Genomic DNA, 23678 nt, shown 5'->3' on the forward strand with positions numbered 1-23678 from the left:
TCTCTGGAAACACGGAGGAGATTTACTCCGTTTCAAAAGCAGCTGTGAGCAGCAGTGTCCCCTTACCAGGTAGGGCCTGGCACTCCTGCTGCCGCTGGTCCCACTGGCAGTTCAGGTGCAGGGAGCAGCTCTTGCAGCTCGTCAGTTTATTGCAGATCTGCTCGTTCCTCACGTGACACTTCGTGTAGTTTTTAACCGACTGCAAAAATTGAACAGACAAAGCAGCATCTCAAGCATACGTCTAATGTTAAAAAAAAACAGAAATCAAAACTGAAATACAGAGCAGGTGGATCCCTGCCAGAAAGTCGTGGCCACTTAGAAACTAGGCTGAATTTAAGTTCCTTGTCTAGAATCCTTTACCAGATGCAGAACACATCTCCAGAGCACAAATCACTCCACTTGTTCTACACAACTATGAGTGTCAAACTGAAGAGGCCAATTCCCTGTACAGTGAGCAGGAAGAGCTTAAACAACTAAATAAAATACCTATTTCTTAGATAGTTAAGGGTTATACTCTCACTAAATTATTTCATCCTATGCAGGTTAAAGCAAGCAAAATAGTCAAACAGAACCTAAAAAATGGCACAAGGCGCAAAATAATTACATCTGACTGAAGGTGCAAGAATATGCTCTACACGTGACATAAAACCAGGGATAACTTCATTCCTTTGTACCTTAGTATACAAGAAAAGCAGTAAACACTGAAAGAATTACCTGGAGGCTTTTATTGGGTTTTGTCAGTGTTTGTTTTTTTCCTGAAAACTGAGGTCTTCCAAGTTAGACATATTGAATACAAATTTTTCTTCCCTCTGCATAGTACTTTTAATTAAGACATTGTATTGATACCTTATTTAATGAACTGCCCTAAATCCTCAGCCAATTCCGCTCACCTATAAGGCTCTCTCTACCAAATTAATTTCAAGGTAATAATTAAAAGTAAGTCCTAATGCAAGACAGCCTCATACTCACAGAACAGTTGAGATTGGAAGGGACCTCTGGGAGTCCCTCTTGTCAAACCCTAACAAGTCTTGTCTCTCTTGAACAACAAAAGATTAAATTAATACATGGCAGCAAAAATGGATTGCACTTGGATAGCAAATGCATGATTTATCGACAATTTTGGTTGCCTTCCTTTCCAATAGTCTCCTGGAGTATGATTAAACAACTTATAAAGGGACTGCATGACAGTAAGTTACACAGGGCTAAGTACTGGAATATGGACATTGATAGGGCAGGGGGGAGGAAAGGTGCCTTCCTTTATTTCCATTTTTTTTAAAGTCCTGAAATAATGCATTTGTTAAAGAGAATTGTCAATCTCACATAGAACCAGCTTCATTCCTGCTGAAGAACACTGGTGTTGAGGGACTTTATTTTATTTTATTTTCATTTTTTGCCTTTATTGGATCAGATGCCTACCAGTAAGTTTATTATAAGAGGTCCTGACTTTTTTCTGTTCTAGAGGAAAGGCTACTGTGAAGCAAAAAAGACCAGAAAAGCAGGTCTGGATGAAGGCATCTACACCACAGTACGGAACAGAGCCAAAGGCAATGCCAGCAAGTAACAGACTGTCTATCTAGGCAAAAAACGCATACAAACAGTAAAGCAAAAAAAAATCTTTGCTACAAACCCACATTTAGCTTCATTCAGCCATGAAGCATATTCCCAAAACTGCCTGAGAGATGCTTTAAGGTGAATTTTAGAGCACAAGTAACCACCATCTGCTCATTTACAATAGCTCAACTAATACTCACTTTTAACACTTCATTTTGACATACCCTTAAGCATTCAGATTTCTTTTTTAAATTATATACTCTTCAGTAGTATTACATACAGATTACAATTTTCCACCTAAGCCAAGATATTTATTCTATTACTTTCTAATCATGAAGCTTGTTGTGTGCTGGTTATTTAATGTTTAAAATAAAATTCAAAGTACTAGTGGCTGTTCTATAATAATGTTCTTTGTTGTATTCCCTTATTCCCAGCATTTATTTCCCTTAAATCCAATTTAAACACTGCTTGCAAGAAAATCTCATTAGTTCAATGTAGATGTGAATCCAATAGGTAATTCATATTAACAGAATATTAAGGTTATAACTTAAACTACCAAACCCAATGAAACTCAGAAAGATGACAGTCCATCTGTTACAGAAGTTCTGTATTGCTGTAGGATATTTATAATGTTTACACACCAAAGCATGAGTAAATCATATTATGTATAAAGCTTCCCTCATGTCTGATTTACTTAGATTTTTTTAAGTACTGATCCTGATGTGGTGGTATATAGACAGACTTATGAACTGCAGTGATTTTCTGAGTATTTACTGGAGAATTAAAATCCTACAGTAGTTTATCTTAGAATTTCAGAAATTGCTATTAAATTAGGTACGTCTCTCCCCCTCCTGGATTTTTCAGGTTAACAGTATAACCTTGTCTAGTTTGCCTAGACTAAATGTAAATTATTAATTTACGGATTTGCTAATATTTCCCTGAAGCTACTCCCGAAACTTGCTACTTAGTCCTAAATTCTAAGTACTTCTTAGTCATAACTTTTCTTTTTTTCCTCCAAGATAAATTTGATTCTATTCATATTTCCTTCTACTACTTTACACATTTCCTCTTGACTATTCTTTGAATCCCTCAAATGTAGGCAGATTGCCATGATTACTGTTGTTGGTATTAGTGTATCATCCAAGGACTCCCATCACTAAAGAAGGAGCTTTATGTAAGTGATGCAAACATTACAAAAAGACAAGGATTCCCGTCTTTAAGGCACTGTGTAAAAATATTTAACAATGTAGGAGTACAGGTCTCCTTGAAGCATCCTCTAGTATCCCATATCCTTAGCAAAACGCTCTTTACCATCCCCTTCACAGGTTTGACAATATTTGCTTTATGTTGCCACACTCAGGTAAAGAACACTTTTAAATCACACACCAATCTGGGCTGTATTTAGGTACCTGTCATCAACTGAGGCTTTATCGTACTGCACGTGTGGAGACCAACACACGAAATTCAGAGACTGCTCCTGGCAGTAAGAGCATGGCTGGTCTCAGTCAGAGAGAAAACATGTCCCTGTTGTAGGAACATGCTCCCCTTGGAGCTTCTGAAAGCAATGACATTTTCAAAAATGCAATACTGGGTGGAGGCAGAAATATAACAATTCAGCCATGCCTCAACATACTAAGGCTCTCTTTAAGGCCACTTTATCAATTCTTTTTTTCTCTTCAGCAATGGAACAAAATTGACAAAGTAAATTTTTTTACTCTAAAATTCAATCTGTCTCTGGTCTTCCTCGGTGAAGAAAACTGCATTTTGTTGCAGTCAGCCCTCTCCAGCAATTTACCACTTTATTTGGTAAAGTATAAAAAGATTTTACTTTCATGGAGGAGCTTACTCTTCCATGGTATTACTTTATGAAAAATGACATCTCGTAAAGTTGCAGCAATCTAAAATGAAATTAATCTCTCCAACAAAGCCTTTTCTTTTTTTCTTTTTTTGGTAAAGACTTGTTTCCATTACAAAATATAAACATAGTTAATTTTCTGCCAATATGATCAGAAGCAATGGAATATTATTTTCACAGGATGCAAGATAAGGCATTTTGTGTGCAGACATACAGAGTGATTACAGTTTCATAAACATATTACACAGATCCAGATCAACCAGGCATTGCAAGCCTCTGCTTCCAATGACATCACATATGAGTACGATCTATATGATCTATACCTTGATGATGCATGAGTCTGCACAGTAGTGGAATGTAGTGTTCTGTTAATGTGCTGGCTCACATCAGAGGGTGAGCATAGGCAGGGGTATGTGCATCATCAGTGCATTAGCACTGCTCATGAAATCCATCTGTCCAACTAGAGTTATTTCAGGGAAATGTTCATATTTTACAGGCCTTCCAATCAGCAGAGTAATCACTGCTTTGCAGATATCTGTGACCATGAGGCCAATGCCAAACTGGTTGAGAGCATATCTTTAGTAAACTGGCAAGCTTCCATGAGGCAACAACAGCAGATTCTAAAACATTACTGTCTGTCTCATCCGGTGTTCTATGATCTAAGTCATAAATCAAGGCCTTTGTACAGCTGCAAAGGCTCCTTGTGATGCTCCTAAGTCTACAGCTTGTTATCCCATATTACCATCACAGTGCTGTCACAACATTATCATTTGTGGACCTAGAAGTAGCAGTCTATGAAAATGGATAATCAGCCTGATCCATTCTGTTTTTCCACATGGTGCCATTCTGTTGATGCTGTTTTGGTGGGTTTATATCAAAGCTGCAAAATTCTGCCTCTATCATCTCACGGCCAATAGACTAATTTTGCAACAGCCACCTTCCATTTATGATAGTACCTCTTTCCAGAAATCATTTTGATGAATTTTTGCTATCCCATTCTTCAGTAACTACACTAACAGCCTTTTCAGTCCACTTCAAACCCTGAATAAAAGACAGGAAATGATACAGAGAAGACTGGTGCATCGTTTGCTAATTAAGCTGACAGTCATGAAAGGTTGTCAAAGAAGGACACTGAACCGAGAAGCCTGTGCTAAAATACCCAGTGCTCCACATTTATTAGGGATCATTTATTAGGAATGAAGATGGTCTGCTTCTTAGCAACTATTCCTTGTTCAGGAGTTGAAAACCACGGTTAGAAAATTAGCACCTAATAAAGAACAATGTGTCAGGAAAAGAAGGGCCCTTGAAGATCACAAACCATTAGTGCCTGGAATGCAAAATCCCTCTGACAGACTTATAACGTGGCTACTGATGAATTTGTGTCTGCACTGCTTTTATTAGTAGTGACTAGCTACAAATGCTAGCGATTAGACCTGGCTGTGCTCACTCTGAACGGGCAAGATTTGAGTCACAGTCAATCCAACTCACACTTTAATTTGTCTGTCTGGAGAAAAAGATTGATTTGCATCAGGTTCAAGCCAGAGAGCAAGATACTTTTACTAATGGAAATGTGTAAAGTAAGGATTTTGAACTCAAGTACAGCCAGGTGTCTGTGGATAGCTGAAAAGTATAAGGAGGCAAAATTTATAAAGCTAGAACACTATTATAAGCTTGGCAAAAATCAAATGAACAAGCAAGAGATGCTGGTGGACAAAAACACAGTATGGCACAAAGCAATACTAAAAAGAGAAAACCATAAACTGGCATGAATCTATGTGATCTGATTGTTTGTACTTAAAAAGATCAGAACCAAATCATCACAAGACAATGGACCTCATGGTTACAGAAGCTCATGTTCCTTTAATGAGATGACAAGTGACTCCAGTACTAAGAAAACCATTTCTATGATGACCAATGATCAGAAGACCATGACTAATAAGACTGGTCTGGTCCTGATTAAAAGGGAAAAAACTGAAAAGTACCCTTGATGGAATTCATGGTTTCTGTCTGTTTACTATACACCATATATGCACAAAATCCAAGTTAATAATGACTCTGTGACTTTCCAAATGTCATTAATTAGGGGATAATAGCATTTGTCTTAAGAAATATACAGTAGGCAACATAACTCTAAAGAATACCTTTTTTACCCTGAGATAGATTTTTTTGCTGCACTCCAACTCTGCCTTCTGCAACATTTTTACTTCAAAAGCCTGGCAAACAAGTTAGTTTGTGTTGAAACAAGCAACTACTGGTCTACTAAACCCAGAAGAAGGACCCAGTACTGATAACGTGCTCAGATTTGCAGGACTCACCATGCTACAGTTACTGTTTCCTGAAATGCACTTCTTGTCGTCGCACCACTGGCAGCCGTTGGTGTTGGCGGTGCAGCTCGCGCAGTCCGCGTACCGGTAACATCTGTCGTCTGCAGCAGCTGCCGCACAAATCAAACAGAAACGTCCCACAGAAGGAGAATAACACCACATTTTAAACACTTCCTTAGAGCTTTTTCTGTTACATCCTTCATTTGAACTCTAGACATTCATAAGGGTTTAAGTTACTGTAGGAAATTAATTCTATTCAGTTAATAGGATTTACTCCTTTAAAAATTCCTTTAGTAACAACTATATTTGAAGGTTCATAAGTCTCGTATCAACTGAGGGAATATTCACAGATTTACAGCACACAAGCTGTCTTAGCACAAAGTAGAAAGTAAGAGTATGAAAAGGTTTTGTCAACTATTTTTTCTTCACTCCTTTAACACAGAAGAAAGATTCTCTTCAGATGTAGGATTCTGATAAAAATATTAGATGGCTACACAAGAAGACAAGATAAAAGTTGCAAATAAAAAAAATCTAAGATATGAGCAACACGTGGACATTTTAAATCTTTCTAAATGAATTTATAAACCTATTAGTGATTGGTAAGCTACAGTTCTGTCCTTTATCTACAAATGTATTTGAGAAAGAGTTAATGTTATATTCTTAACAATGGGACTTGGACTAAAATTTAGGTTATGTAAAATCATTTAGGACACAAATTATTACTTCTATTTAAAGTAGGCAAAAGTTCTAAAAATTGCCGTGATGCAAAATAGGAGAATTTGTACCATCTCCTACACTGATTACTGTGTTTAATTCCTGTTTGATTTAGCTTGTTTAGTTTCAGGTTCATGCAAGCTTAAAAGACTCTCTTGCCAGGGAAGTCTTGTCATCCAAGAATAGATCTTTTGAAAACCACTAAAATTTCTGCTTATCCTTTAATATTGACCATCAGAAGTTTCTCAGATGATACTCTCAACCAGGTAACAATTGAGCCAAGTAATGTGAAAGAATACATGAAAAATTGGCTTTTGGCAAAAAATTACCACCTGAAACTGGAAGAATTTTACAGCAGTGAAACAGTGCTGTTCACACAACTTCTTCAGAACTGGAATTCTACAGATCTCATCTCTTGCAAGTTGAGTTGTACCTTATTTCCACTGCAGCACCCGTACTTTAGAAACTACTCTAACTTTTTTATTTTCCTTCAGCCTATCTGTACTTTGTTTTGTTTGGCTTTTATAAACACCTATTGCTATGATCAGCTTTTTATAAGATCCACTTTCATCTGTATTACTTTTGAATTTAATGCCACAGGATTTTTTCTTTTTATATATAGATAAAACTTTCTAGACTGTGTATCTCTAAAAGTTCTGAAACTGTACAAAAGCCATTTTCCAGAAAACTGTACCTGGATAGTGTTTTTGTTATATCATGTACCTTTTTTTTCTGAGTTTGCAACTTTATAGCCAGTCCAAAAACAAGTAAAAGCTATCAGGAAAAGAAAGTATCTTGAAGTGTTGATTAATAGCAGTGCTAGTAACTTTTCAATGAACATTAAACATAGACTGGCAGTTTAATTGTATGGCAGTTTGTACACACAGCACACAGCTAAAACTTGGAAAGTAATTTTACACTGTGCTGAAAGGAAAGATGCACAGAAAAAAACAGTAGGTGCGTGCAGCAGGGATAAATATTCTGTTCATGTGACATATAAGAACAACACTTTCACAAGCAATTTGTTTGTGACAAGCCAAAATGTTTAGGAATAGGTTGGAACAGTTATTCATAACAGTAAATTGCTGTTTCAAACAATACAGCCATCACAATGCCACAGAGAAATTCATATGACAAACTTGAATCCATCTGACACACTGCAAAGGGCTTGTTTGCCTGAGGTTTTTTCCCAGCTGTGCCTGTACTATATTCTTCTGTACAAATGTTCCTGTTTCATAGGTAATCTACTTGAAGCAGTGATGCTTTCCTCTCTTATTGGTACATACAGGTATGAGAGCGCCATATGCCCATAACACCAGGGTATCACTTGCAGTGCCCATTTGTGCTCTGACTGCTGTTCTGCTCTTCCCTTAGCACCTAAACTCGCGCTCTTTTGCATCTACTTCCCTGCGTGTAAAATACAAAAGGATTCCACAACTGAACAATTTTATAAAAAACAGTCTATAAATCTCTGGCACTGGATATACTCAGAGAGGAACAGTCTTAACATTACAGTCACTATGTCCTGGTTACTTCCTTGGGAATCATTTGGGGGCTTGCCTGCCCTCATCTCCTACATTGCACTGCAAACATGACATGAACAGACTAGAATTCACTTACCTGTTTTCTTGGGACATTTTGCTCTAAGGATGTTATTAGCATGTCCAGATTCCCAAGATTCACAATGTTTCTTGTTCCACAGACACCTTATTCCTGGACGGGCATTTTTGCACAGCTCCTCATCTCTGAATGCTTCACAGTTGGGAGGCTTGTACACAAGGATGTCATTCAATAGAACACTCGAAAAACCCCCAAATATATACATGGACCTATTAGGAAAAAGCAAGGAAATTTAACTGTTATTGTAGACACGTTTTGTTGATTTCTTATCATTAATTACAATTGATTAATTATACAATTAAAAACTCACATAGTATTATTAAAAAAAAAAAAAACTTATTCTTTCTCTACTAAAGACTCTATCAGTGGTTCCTTTATTGATTACTTTTCCAATTTACTTCTCCATGGAAGTTTAGAGTAACAAAAAATTGCGGGAAGCTCCCTATGCAGTATGTATTATGGAGTGGCATATCCCAAATGTTTGGAAAGAAGAATTAAGAGCTTTGGAAGACTGCTCATTTTTGCAGTTAGATATTGAGAACAGAGCATGAAATACTGGCCTGTAGAAAACAAGAACATTCTTTTCAAGACAGGCAGCAACAATTGGTAAGATGGATATTTCTTTTTGGTAACATTTACGATGCAGTAGCTGCTGACACAGGAACCAAAAGACTAGACCTGAGTCCTCACCCTTCTCATTTAAAACTAAAAACAGCCTCGGGTAAAAGACAGTAATAGAAAACCTCTATATCTGTTGTATGATGTACTCTTAAAACAGAATTAATCACAGAGTTACCAACAGCAAGAATCTGGCAGGTATCTTGTATTGCACTTCTTTGGTACCAAAAACCCCACCAAAAATGCCACTAAGTTCTTAAAAAAAAAAAAAAAAGAGGTATTTTGAATGTAATTCATAGAAAGTGACAGTTCTCAAAGTATCAGACATGGCTTAGATGTCATAAAACACATGAATCATAATGAAAAATATCAGTTGCTGAATTCACTAATTGCAAGCAATTTTGCCTTAATAAATAAATCTGTTCATTGATTAATGTCAAGTGCTCTGTGTACATACTTACAATTTAGTGCTATTTTTGTTAAAAGCAGTCACACTCCTATTTGTAGCATTACCCATTAACTCATTTCCGACCTATACAAGATCCTTATATAGAGGATCCATAAGTTGCCTACAAATACTTAAGTACTGAGTATATTAGTGCGATGAATAATGCAGAAGAGGTACAGTGATCTATAGTACTGCAGCTTCAGATACTAACACAGCTGGCAACCAGCAAAAGGAAAGCTGAGACAAGCAAATAATACACGTTTCTTTAAACCTGACTATTGTTTTCTACAACTTTTGCAACTTAATATGATCTAGTTGCTGGCAGGCTTTTCGTCCTGCCAGTAGTTAAAGATGATAACCATATCAGTATCATCAAAATCTTCCCTTTTCATAGCAAATTGTAGTTACATGGTTATTTTATGATTGTAGAAGAACAAAGAATTATAGCATGCTGCAAAGAGAAGAAGATTTCTCCCATCATACCTAAGTGAGGGTTATATTTGGTACCAAATATCAAATTCAGTGTAGCTCTCAATACTGAGAAAACACCTCAGTACACTGGAACCTAAAATGTCACTGAATAGATCCCACAGCCTGGCAGATTGGGAATTAGCTGCACTGATTACCTGATGAGCACTACTTTTCCTTTCAATAAATGACATCAGTTCTATGGTATTGAACCATACTTTACTTAAGTGTGATTTCTGTTACAGTTTTTTCCTTCAGAAAAAGGGCAAGGAAAATTTAAGAGACAGTTCATTTACCCATTACTGACAACAGCAGTGTGACCAAATCTGTTGACATCTCGATGCAGATTAGGTTTTGGTAAAATCTTCCATTCGTCACAAGCTGAAAGACAAAAAACCAAGCATGTATCAAATAATTTGAAAAGTTTTCAGCAAAATCCATGTGAACTATATTTTAACTGCTCAAGGATAAATCAACAGGTTACTCCTTTTAGATGCATTTGTGAGTACACGCTCCAATAACCTGTCAGCAACACTGATCTATCCTGACATTTATCAAGACTACAGGACATTCATAGAAGAGTCACCTCATTACACATACAGTTGTCTGCCTTCACAGCCAATTTCAACACCCACAGCAACAAGCACTGCCATCTCTGTTATCAAGGGATCAGTAATATTGCCCTAATGTTTACATGCTCTCAAATTAGCTGAAGGGTTTCAATTTGTAAGTATTTCATGGAATATCTATGGCAGCAAACTTAGTTCTTAAGTGTTTTAAGAGAAACTATCACTCCTCCAGCTGTGCAACCCATCTCATTATTGTCTTACTTTTGGTATCTTGATTTAAGTATGCTACTTATTACTTTCCACATATTTGAGAGAAATGTTGTATCAGTATCTCCATGTCAAATTAATTACTAGAGCATGTTTCTTTTAGAACTGCTGTACACAAATGTGGTTTTGGTGTGGTTTCATTTTTCTTTCCTGACTAGGGTTTTAGTTCTTTAGAACAATTAGTCCTTTCTTCATTATTTCCTACTTACACTTTACTGGCTTCAAATATTCAAATCCCACAGTAACAGAAACAGGGAGCATCTACAGATTGAGACTTCAAGGAAACCCCTATAAAGTGGAGTAGGGAAAGTACTTTTCTACAGAGCAAGCAAAACATTCCCAGAATTTGTCATCATAACAGGTTTTGGAGAGAGGTAGGGCAAACTTTCAGGAAAATTGTAACCCTAACATGAAATGAAAAAAATGAAAGTTTTCTCATTTAAAAAATAAAATCTCCCATACACACAAAGATAAGGATTACATGCAAAGCTGAAAAGGAGTTGAAGGGAAAGAGGCCTCTTCAATTTATTCCAAATAAAAGCATGGCTTTTTTTATATATAGAGACAACTTATTTTAAGCCAGAGGCAAAGCTATCAGTTTGGACACTAAGACAGAAAAGAAAAAGACCTATTTGCTCAGCACACTCTCCATAATACTGAGAAGTGGACAGAGTACTGCCGGTAGAAGCTGCAGAGTCAGAGCTAGTAACACAAGGAAGCAGAAGTGTCCTAAAGAGATCAACAATTAGAAAAGATTGCTGGCAGACAGCAAGACTGCTGGGAACACATCTGAAACCTGTTTCCAGAGCCTTAATGCAAGAGAGACTTTACATAAAAGTGCTGAATTCATTTACCTGTAAGATTCCAATGACAGTCACATCTAAAGAAGGTAAACCTACTTAATATTAAAATTTGAGATAATTTATGCAAGTTATGGATATGTTAAAAAATAAAGAAATATCACCATCAGACCACATATTTCAAAAAATAAATAAAAAATAAAACATTATTTTAAAAAACCCCAAATCCCAAAAAATCATCTTCCCTCTTGTAAGAGACTTAAAGATCACAATTGCCTCAAACACTGTTAAGATGACAGAAGGACTTTGCCCTGAAGATAAGCACAGAATGGTGCTGGCTCTGGGCCTGGCAAAGTCTGGCCAGCATGTCCTGGGAGATGCATCCAGACAAAAATTCCCACTGTGGCAAACTGGGGGAAACAAAGATCTGTCTCTCTCTTTCACTCTTGTTTCTCTCCCTGTCCTTCCCCTGCTTCTTTCAATCTCTCCTTCCCTCACATTTACTGTTAAATAAAATCCGTGCTATTGGTTGGGCATATGGTCTTGTTTGAACCTTAACTTGGGTAGAGGCATCTCTCCATATTCATATTATAACACCTCGCTCCTCAGCTCAAAAAAACGGAAACAAATACCAGGAAATCCTGGAGGAACAAACTCTCTCCCAGGCTGGTGTCACTCCCACTGTCAGAACAGTTCAACTTCACTAGTGCTGCCGTTCTGGCACTTCCAGTGCAGAAAATTATTCCCAGCAGAAAACTATTGACAGAAGCACCTGGTGCAGTCAGCATCCTGTTAGCAAACCACGCTGGAACACCTCAGTGCAAGGTCACATGAGGATGGACTCGGCACACAGGAGGGGACAGGGCAGCACAGCTACGGCAGCAGTGCCGCTAAATCAACTCGGGCTTCCACTGAACCACAGCCTGAGCCCATAAAGAGACCCAGTGAGAGACTCTGGCCGTGCTAAATAAACCAATTACACCTCTTTATAAACTGGAAACAGAAACTAAAAGCACATTATTACTGGAGTAATGCAGATGGTTCCAACAGCAATAATTTTGACATCAGGTGGTGGGCTCGGAATGGATTTAGCAGCTTGAAGAAAATACAGCAAGTTTAATTCACTGTCTTATGGGAGCAACACATCCCAAAATTCTTACTTCTTTCTCAACTGCTACTTTCTTTCACCATCATTGTTAACATTATATTATCATAACACTATGGAATTATTAATACACTTCATCTTTCACAATTGTTCTTTTCTTGTTTTCTCTACTTAAATAGAGTGGTGAAAGTATGAAAATGCCAGAGAGATGTTCCTGAAACAGTTTTAACAAAAGAGATCACAGCACTAGGACATGAACTACCTACTTATGATCATAAGTTTCTGATGAAGTTGGGAGTAGTGTTAAATATAGAAGTTGTGCATTACCCATATCCATCCATAACACTGGCATTTGACACCTCCAGGGTGTTTGACTTATGAAAGAAACTCAGACCAAGCGCAATACTATTTATTGGAAATAAGGGATCAACGGTCCAATCATTAATTTTAATTCAAGAAAATGCTTCCATTTTAAAAGCTGTAAGAAGCAAGCATTTTAACACTACAATTGACCAGCAAAATCTTACTGTTATACTTTAAAATCAAGTTCTTGCTGCTAAGTCACTGCACATTAACAGACACGGCACATGTGAGCTCGTGTGCCTTCGACAGTAAAAGGAAACAATTTAAGAAACTCACACTAAATTTTCATCTGATCTTGGGAAGTGTTGACATTAATTTTATTTTTACAAACATATACATTATGAACATAAATATATAGTCTTTCCTGTACTCAGAAATTTATTTCAGAAATAGTGGGATTTAACACCAAAGAAAAACCATAAAACCATAATAAAGGCTCGTTTTCAGATGAGGAACCCCTGAGGGCTGAAGATATAATAATTCCTTTCTTACTGATGGTATTTTTCAAACTGGCAGGTCTTTTCAATAGAGTACAATAAAAAAGAGGGAGGGTAGCTTATTAAAATTGCCTCCCCTCTTATCTCCTCCTAGTCTTCTCAATGACTACTGAACACAGAACTGTGCAAGAATAATACTTTTGCTCAGCTTCTAATTCCTGATGTGAGGTTCTCTGTACAGTTGATTAATACAACATACAGATAGTTAGGCAAATGATTCCTGGTATTTTTCAGTAAAGAATCAAATAGAATTCATCCCTGCCCACCATCTTCAAACTTCTTCTGAACACCTCTAAGTATCCGAATTTCCAGATTTCACTGTACTGTTCCAAGAAAAAAATGACAAAAGGCAAATGCAATATGATTTACAACATGATTTATCATTACAGCATTCTGTGTGTTGTGTTTATTACATTAAGTCTAATAATGATGGTAAGCTCTGTGCAGTAAATAAAATACTTTCCTCCATAAAATGTTATCCCCTCAAGGCATTATACAGATAGCAAGTGGAAGATATAGTATTAATTGTATTTGTTGTATCTGTAACCAGGTACAGCACGTAGCACATGGAAGCAAATTCTGCTTTTAATAGAACCAATTACTAAGCAGATGAAAAAATAATACTATTCATTCCAAACTGATTAGCAGGATTTTTAGTCACTGAAAAGTACAAGAAATAAAGGGTTTTTTCTTTCTATTACTAAGGCTTCAGCTTTAAGAGCAAGCTGTACCACATTATAACATTAAAAGAAAAAGGTTCATCCTCCTCCCTGGTATAGCTTAAATGGTTACCAGATGATAGACAAGAGGCTCTTACAGTGAATTGACAGTGACACACATTTCTGTGGTGAAACACCACAGAAATGCACTGGATTTGAACCAATCCAGCTGATGCTGGCAGAGAAAATCCCCACTTGAACTTTGCACAGAGTATTGCTCTCCAGAGCCCACACTCCAACAGGTCAGGCCTCAACACATCTCATCTACAACCTACTGGCAACACTGCATTACTGATATCAGAGATGACCAGGACATGTCATGGGAAAGTTCTCAATGCTGCAACAGTATTCATACACTATGGAAAGGTTTCCTGGTATGATTTTACAGAAAAAAACAAACCAAAACAAACCAACCAAATATTTTCTAATCAACATTGTCGTATCAGCAAAATACTTGAACACAGATTTGATTTAAAAAATTAACTAAGATTAGGTTTACCAAAATGTGACTGAACAGAGGAAAAAAAAATAATAGAAAAAAATAGTATTGTTAAAAATAGGAAGCAAAAGTTATTAGGACAGCCGCCAAAAAAGGGGCAACCAATGTTCCATACTTCAGCTGCAGGATCACATTCGTATTTTGGCACTGGCAGCCTGATTTGGTGACAACCTCTTACTGCATTTGGAGCTTTGTTTCAAGAGAAGGTATATGAAACCATCTACTTTATGCTTACATTTAACAAATAATTTCTAAATTTTAAACTATTTAAATAGATTTGACATGCCATTGTATTTATTCTGCTCAACCACACTGCAACACTGCAATGCAGCCTTATGTACTACACAGAATCCAAAGCCAGCTTATGCTTCTATTTTCTCTTCACACATTTCTAATAATTACTGAGTTCATTTTTCTTTGGTTCACAGCATATGGACATCATTATACTTCTGTCTGGTTCTCATTTATGACTCTGGACTACTAAACACTGAACATAAACAACTAAAACAACATGAAAGTTATGTACTAGCAGAAAACTTATTTTCTGAGTCTTTCCACACTGCATAAATATTTTTCTTTAATCAGATAATAAAAATCTCCTTACTCTCAGGAAAACACAATGGCAAGTATGTTCAAAACAGCATGAATCAAATTTAAACTATAGAACCAACATCTACAACACAGTCTATACACATAACAGTGACTCCCCAAGTAATATAAAGAAATCAACAACCTTAAGCTTTGCTATTAAATGAAGCAATTAGTGCATTATATTATTATGGCTTTGCTCTTCTAATAGCACAGCAATATGGAGATAATTGCTGTTGCAGACTACACCAAAACTACATTTATAACTTAAGTGCTCAGAAACGCATAAAACTTAAATCTTTCACAGGCACTGCTTTATGTTTTCTTTGTGATGGCACATCAATAATCCATTTTTAACTCCAGAAAGAGGGAGAACTGCAAAAAAAGATGTGTTCATATTGGAAAAAAATTTACAGATATTTAAACTTGTTCATTTTGTTGACAGCAAAGACTAGAGGTGAAACAACTTATTTTACAAGCACACAACTCATGAATGAACAATTCATTTTATTACAAAATACAAGAAATACGTTTGATTGCAAGTGGAACTAAAGTCAATCTCATGAGATAATTTTGAAATTTTTTTCCAAAAAGGAGAATGTTTTTAAGCTTTGTAGGAATACCCTAGAAGAAACATAATATTTCACTAGCAATATTGTCTTTCATAAGGAATTGAATTTGCATACTATTTAGTCCATAATAATAAACTGAAGTCCAGACAGTAACAGAAGAAATATTGTGGAGTATATTATTAGTGTAAACATATGGGTTATTGCACATCCCCCACAGATCCAAACAGTGCAGAACTCCAACCACCACTAGGAGAGAGCACAGAAACAGCTGCCACATTCCCAGGATTTCAGGTTTTGGCTTTTATAGACATGCCCTGTCAGTAATTCTCTTACATATCTAGGGTATCCAGACACCTTGGTAACTGGCAAAGGGGGAACAAAAGGACAGCGACTGAATACTTCCTAAACTGAAATTTAAGGAACTTAGGTATGCAGAGGTATATTTACTAAGTGCACCATTTGGCCAGAAACTAAAATAAGTATCCTTACTCTTTAAAAAAGCTTTTATTTAGTTATATTTTAATACTGGTCTCAGTAGTTAGAACCTGTTTTAAACTCTGATTCTGTGTGTCTAATTAATCTATTTTTATCTGCAAATTTTGCACGTGAATACTCATAATCTAAATTACTTTTCAAAGATCTGATTGGAATATTAATGTAAGTTTTAAGCACATGGGGGCCCTCATAAAGAAAAGCTATAACCAACATCAGTTAGAAAATTGCAGGTCAACCACAGCATTCAAGACTGTCCCCATTGCCAAGGTTCCTCTTTCAGATTAATGAAGCAGTAACAGCACAGGTTAGAAAATACCCGACCTCTACAAGAATGACCCTTTGTGGATCTTTAAGGAGCTGCCAGAGCAACCCAGGGGCAACCTGGTGGTAAAATATCAGAGGACAAAAGTATACCAAGGCCAGATTTCTAAAGCTCTTTCTTTTAATGCAGCAGTCTTCTCATCATGTATTTACTGCTACGTAAGTAAATACATCAAGTAATATTAAATTATGAAAATTGTGGCACCATAGCAATTTTTATAACCTCTCCCCATCTCTGTGTCTTCAGCTTTAACAAATATGCAGTAAGTATTTAAAATTATTGAATTGTGCTCTTGGCTCATGACACATTTAAATATCTAAAACTTGCTATAGACTAAGCTCAGGACTTAGAGAGCAATGACTGATCAGAAAAGCCAGGGGTGAAAAAGGTAACTCTGTCCTAAGCTTGGTAAAATTAATTCCTCTCTGGAGATATGTATCTCTATCCCTGGACTAGAGGAGGAGTGTGGATTACCAAACTGCATTAGAAACCAACCTTGTAGAAAGCTAAGCTTAACCAAGATGAAGCCACATGAACAGTTATTCTACATTAATATGAGAAACAGCATTTTCATGGCTAATAAAAAGCTGAAGCAATCTATCCAGAGGACTGTGTCACATATAATAAGAGAGATAATCAAAAGTACTCTCTAGCCGAACTTGAACATAAATAGCATAGGCTCTATCTCCAGGATTCAGCTGGTTTCCAGACAGCACCCATTTTTTACAAGACAAGGCATAACACTCCATCACTTGCAAGGTATCTAGGAAATGTGATGCTGATAGCATCATATATTTTTTTCTTCCAAGCATTATTCAAAAACTCCTGATACAAAGTAAATAAGATTCTGAAATATACCCATTGCATAATTATTTAATTCTTTGTAAAATATTTCAAGTTTTCTGAAAAATATGCCTTTATCTAATGTTTACTGTGATATTTGTTTCTAAGTTGGTGAAATGAATATTACGGAAGACTAAACTGGAATCAAATCAATCTTCATATGTTTCATTTTTTAAGATTAATTGCTACGTCCAAAGAGTAACTACTACATCCACTTCTTTTTTACTTCATCAGTTTGATAACACATGGAGAATGTGACTTGCAAGAGAATACTAATACTATATTAAACATTATAACCAAGTAGACAAACAAAAGTATTGTTCTGCTTAAGAAAAAAAACCAGCATAAAATATTTTCATGACAGAAGATAAAAAACTACTGGTGTGCGAAAGGCAGAAAGTTACACTTACTCAGATCTTAGGACTCACACTATTGATCTCTAAATGCACATTCTACAAATAAATGTAGACTAATAAATAAATAATATTATGCTCCAAAATGAGAAAGGAGCTCTGTTTCATTAAAAATTAAATCCACATGCAAACTGAAGTGAGAACAAAATCAATAGTTCACACCATCTGATGCTTATAAGAAGCTGTGGAATGTGCAATACAGGGATACAGTAGAAAAATTCAACTGTTTTGCCAAGGTTACCTACACACCTATTAAAACTGGCAGGAAATAACTCATATACGTTCCATGTACTCAATTTAGCCATTATTTCTGTATTAAAGCAAAAACATTGATATCTACAATGAATGCCATAAACAGCCATTAACTAGTCCTCAAAGAAGGATCATGTCTCAGCCTCCTCTACCACTGCAGGCAGCTGATAAACACTTGCCAAAAATAGATCCAGGCAATATCCACAGGCTATTCTCACCAGCATCATGCATGAGTCCATTTCCCAGGCTGCTCTGACACATTTCCCATTTTTTGGCTCCCAGGACAAGTGTCTGTGCTTTTTGGCCCCAATGTGAGCTGTATGATTATATTTAAAGCCCAAATATGAGCTTATGCTTATATTTAAAGCCTATGCATAAAATATGGACATGAACATCAGGGATAGGAAAAACTATTTATGGTAAGAACAGCAGTGGCACAAGATAGGAAACAGATTATGGACTCACTAAATTCTCTCATATTTATAGCCTCCACAATCCTATAGGGAGGCTTTTCCATAAGTGTACAGCTCAAAGGGTTGGAACCACTCCACAGAATGAAAGCTGACACCCATCTAGTCTTGTCTTATCAAACAGTTTTCCTCCAAACTGTATTCTTATCATATATTTACAAACAACAATCTTTTCTGCTCTGAGCCACACTCTCGAGAAATTAAATACACCATATCCTTTTATCATCTCCTCAAGGCTCCTCATGCTTCACTCAACCTTAATACCACTTGCCATGCAGAGCCTTTTTTGAGTCTTTCTTTCTTAAAAGTGTGTTGCCAAAATACTATAAAAATATCCAGGGCCTTGAGAATGGCACGAATGCTGCTATGCCTTGTCCCACAAACCAAAATCTTTCGACAAAGTGGAACAAAAATCTGTAAAATTTATAAATCACTTGAAGGTGTTTGGGATCAAAACTTTAAAGAATCTCATCAGCTGGACTTAAGAAAGCAAAATTGTGGTATTTAAAACTCAAATGAGAAAAATACAGTACAAGACATACCTATATCATATGCAAGAAAGTCAGCAGAGAAACACTTCGCACCATTGCTCAGGGAAGTATCATTATGAGTGTTTCCACCAAAAATGAGCATAGCTCCATTGATCAGGACAGCTGAATGAAGGTATCTTGCAAAGCCACTCTCTTTCAAAATAGTCCTACAAAACATAAGGACAAATTAATACATATTAACATGTGAAAAAAGAATTTCTAGATGAAAGCAACACAAAGCAAGGAAAAGAGTAAACTATAGCTATTACTCAGTAAATACAATGAAATTTAATCAGATTGTTTCTAGGATTATCCATTTTCTCATGGTACAACAAATATACATTTATCATTTGTTTAAAATATCACACTTCTAATTTAAAAAAAGTTTGCCAAATAATATATCTGAAATAACTTTCTAACATGTTTACATTTTTCAGAAATGATTACTGATATAGTAAATTGTAGTCAAAACTGGATGAAAACTCATTCATAGTATTAATTCATATTCTTATATATCCTTAGCCACGTTGGGTTTTTGCTCAAGCAGTGCAATAAAAAATTCTTTAGAAGGCCACAATAATCTTTAGACCATCCTACATATTGCAAAGGGAGTATTTTTTTTTTTTTTTTTTTCCTAATTAATTGAACACTCAGACCTGGAAAATAAATGGTAGAAGTCATTCTAGGTATGATAAAAGCACTTGCACTGCTTCATAAACTTATTCAGACTGGTAAACTCAACCATAGAGAACTTCAGTGCTGAGGAAAAAAAACTGTCCTTGCACATTGAGCCTTTGATATCTCTCTTTATTCACTTTAGCCTCTGTGTGTGTGGTCTGCTTTGCGCGAGAGCAATAGCACAGCCCAACAGTAGCCAAGAGCTATCAATGCCACAGTTTGAAAGTGGCAGATGTGGGGCCAGTAGAAAGAACAGAATACAAACTTGATTCAATCCCAGCACATAAATCTTACCAAGGAAGAGAGTAACCATTTGTGGGTTTTGCCAGATGAATTAGTTAAGCAGACCAGCTGTAGACGTGTTTGTGAAGAGCTGATTAGATCACCAGTACAAAATACCACTTACATTCCCCTAATAACCTTTCATTGTCTCCGTAATCTAAGTTTACAAGTTTAGACTCTCATTTTCATTTACGTTACTACACGCTGCTCACATCTACAATTAAACTGTTTGTCATTTGTTTCCTGTAACAAACTGACTCAACAATCTTTCCTTCTGATTGAATAATACTGGGTCTCTTGAATCACTCTCATAATATTTGTTCCGTATTTTTACATCATCATCATCATGTTTGAGGGAGAGGGTTTAAAGCACATCTCATTTTTCTTATATAATGACATAAAACAATCAATAAATGAGATATTTTTAAGTGATAAGATTGCATGTTTAAACAAGTAGAAAAGAAGGCATAGACCTAAATCCTCATATTATTATTTAAATAAATTCCCCCTAGCCCTAGAAAGTAACATCAAAAGAAATATCAAAGACTAAATGAAAATAAATGAGCTTTTTTACTGCTTAAAAATGTGACAATTCCTTCAATCCACTTGCATACCCACACACGTGCTTCTGCTTTTGACCCCTTTTTTTTTTTTTTGTCCTATTAAGTGACTTGCTTTTCTCTTGTGTATTTCTGATTAACATACTTTGAAAACAGAGAACCATGTAAGTGTGGTTTTCTAACCAGAGTTTGGCTTGATACAGGATAGTTATGGTACCCCCAGATGAATGTGATATTTGGGTTCAACTCATCAGCTAGCAACACAGAAAATCAGGAATTAAATTGAAAGAGAACAAGACATTATTTTTAAGTTATTTTCAATTGGCAGTGGAGGAATTATGCTGCTATGACTTGAAAGAATGATAATATCCCAAGAACATGTTATCTGTGTCCATTCAGACTATAGATACCTTTCTGTCTTTTGCTTCTCCAGTTTTCTAGAGCCCCTACTGCCTAATTTACACTAATTGGTATACACCAGGCTCTGCCTTGATTATCCTACCTTGCAGCTGTCTACAAATAGTTGTGTTGATCACTAAAGACCTAAAGAGACATACACTGTTCTGGGAAAAACTAAGGACTCTCCTCTCCACAGCGGATATAAAAATCTCCACAAGTTCTCTTTTTTGAGCTATTCACTTTTCTACTTGTGACCCAACTGTGTTCCCCACTCCTGGTCCCTACCATAGTGTGGGGGGGGGGGGTTTTCCCTATAATCTTTGCATATTGTATGCTGAGTTTCATCCCTTGCAGTAACAGCAACTTTTCCTCAAGATTCAGCAGAACTGGAAGTTTGTTAACTTGGCCATGATTTTCACTATTCATTAGCATCACTAATGAGGGCAATCTAGAGAACTCTCCAGCACATATCAACCCCATGCAAATTCTGTGAGAGTCTCAGCATGCTGAATTCATTATTTATGCCCATATTCGTGTATCTGCAAACATTAGTCTGTGTTAACTATGCCGATGCCAAGCGCTGCACACAGCAGCACGACTCTGTAATGGTAACAGAAATACCCAGGAGCCAGCAGGTGCTTCCACTGCTTCGGGACATTATCAAGCCCAGCTCCACATTGTGCCCCAGCTGCAGCAGCAGGGCAGTAATGCAAAGCAATGCAGGTATTGCCAACCCTGTAATTCCCCATCGTGTATTAGGAATACAGTCCACACTAGGAATTAAAATATTGCCCCCTCACATTCCAGGAAACATAAAGGTGGTTTAACTGATATTAAGAAATGAAAACCTACATGCCACTGAGTTGAACAGGTAATCAGATTTGTATATCACAACTTAGTGAAGCCTATGAGCCTCCGCCAGATCAGCCACAGAAATGGAATGAGTGCCAGAGAAAAACAGTGAGGACCAGCAAATGGCAGACATGGGCATGAGAGAGCCATCAAAGTTCCAACTCTTCCTCCTACCACACCTATCCAGTGGCACATTCAGGCTGTTACCTCATTGAGTGCTTTGAATGCTAACCATAAGGTGTCACAGATACACTAGACAAAGATTAAAGATTGTATTACTACATGTCATTACTCCTTCCCCTGATCCCGTTTTTCAGTCCCATAGTAAAATTCACTCCCAGGGTAAATCTCACAAAACAAAGACTTGAGTTCTCTACAGGCTGCAGAGAATGCTACATTAGTATAGAGTAGACCAAAGCATTCTTTATTAGTTTTTATATGAAAAATGCATAAAAATATTCCAACAATTATTATTATTTTATTGTTGAACAGATCATCAAAGGAAAAAATATCACTTTGTTCCAAAAATAAAATACAATAAGAAAGGATTAAAATTCCAGGAACTTAAAAATACACTAAAAGGAACAAAAGATTCTTGTATTAATGTTTCCAAATGCCATGAATTAATGGTATTAAAAGTCTCAGAGAAATCAAACCCATGTTTCCAACACCTGAGAGCAAGTTTTGGGTGCTTAAAGTGAAGCCATTAGTACTCGACACAAATATCAAATCACAAGAATAAAATGTCCCAAGAAATAGTTCTTGATCTCAAATCATCTCTAAGGTAAGAAAAAACATTCACAGTCACTTTCTAGTCATAACATACAAGTAGCCTTCAAAAGTTACAAGAAACTTGAGGAACAAGAACTGATAGAAATAGAAACACCAAGAGCATTCATAACTAAGGATTCCTACATAATACCAGAGGTTTTCTCTCTTATTTCTGATAGTTTTGTGAAAAATAACCTTCCACAGCTCTTAGGGTTTCCCAGTTATTTAAATAACAGTTGCTTAAATGTACACCAGCAGTATATTCATACCATGAGGAAACAGTACACGTGTGCTATTTCTGCACAGTGGTTGTGTCTGGAAAGGAGAACCTTTTCCTAATTTGTAGAACACGCACAAAGCTTCCTCCCTGCCATCCTTTCAATGTATAGCTCCACTAATCCACTGACTCAAGTCTAGACCCTCACCACAATTCTTCCATTTTGTTGCAGAGAACATGTTGTTCTGCAACATGCAAAGGATTTGGAGGTACCTGCATGACTTCGCTACAACCTTACTCTACACTTCCATTTTCTTCAGTAACCTGTAACTTGGTTTCCTACATTGTAAACCCAACTTACCATGTCCGAGTATTAACTTCATATCTGTAAAGATCATCCACCAATCCATATTTATTGCCAGGCAATGCTTTGTATCCACCATGGACATAAATAGATTTTGTCAGTTCGTCGTAGACACTGGTATGGCCATATCCACCTTGAACAATTGCTCCTTTTGTTTCTGGTACAAGCCAAGAGTTAGACCCTTGAAGAGACATTTAAAAAAAACATAATTTTAAGGCTAATTCACAGTACCAGGAGTTTTAAGTATATAAAATAATTTCCACTGTAATTCCAAATACAGCAATAACTATTGGGATTTGTTTTAAGAAGTAGTTTTATATCAATGTATCAAAATATCTGCAATTAGATAATGTTGTCAGACTATTATCTTCTCTTCTTAATTAAATCACAAATACATCATTGTTACAGCTGCCAGGCAGTATCTCATCCTCTCTCACGCGACTTCAGCACTCACACTAAACAAACAAAAAAAAAAAGCCCAAAGATTTTGAAAGTATGAAATTAGGAGTTATGATTAATTCCTGCCAGAGACGGCTGATGAGAATTCAGTGCTGCAGCTCCTTCAGTTTCATTAGGAACACCTGTGCTCAGTCCTGGGGAGCCTGGAGGAGCCTGGCAGAGACTGAACTGCAGTGAGTTGGGAGAATCACGCA

The 23678-nt window shown here is 36.5% G+C and overlaps 1 protein-coding gene across 5 annotated transcripts in view; it reads right to left on the reverse strand.

The window, feature by feature from the left end:
• Positions 1–23678, reverse strand: part of ATRNL1 (attractin like 1) — a 442356-nt gene that overhangs the window by 345252 nt on the left and 73426 nt on the right. For all 5 annotated transcript variants that reach the window (XR_004241537.1, XM_032116252.1, XM_032116251.1 and 2 more), the window contains exons 9-14: positions 23023–23206; positions 18915–19069; positions 9895–9979; positions 8065–8273; positions 5722–5840; positions 67–199 (exon numbers count right to left, since the gene is read on the reverse strand). Coding sequence is in view for 4 of the 5 variants with exons in the window: in XM_032116252.1 (XP_031972143.1) it covers positions 67–199; positions 5722–5840; positions 8065–8273; positions 9895–9979; positions 18915–19069; positions 23023–23206 (885 nt within the window). In the remaining variant the exon portion in view is untranslated. The remainder of the gene's footprint in view (positions 1–66; positions 200–5721; positions 5841–8064; positions 8274–9894; positions 9980–18914; positions 19070–23022; positions 23207–23678) is intronic.

Source organism: Corvus moneduloides, chromosome 8, assembly GCF_009650955.1.
Source record: "Corvus moneduloides isolate bCorMon1 chromosome 8, bCorMon1.pri, whole genome shotgun sequence".
Classification (NCBI taxonomy): Eukaryota; Metazoa; Chordata; class Aves; order Passeriformes; family Corvidae; genus Corvus; species Corvus moneduloides.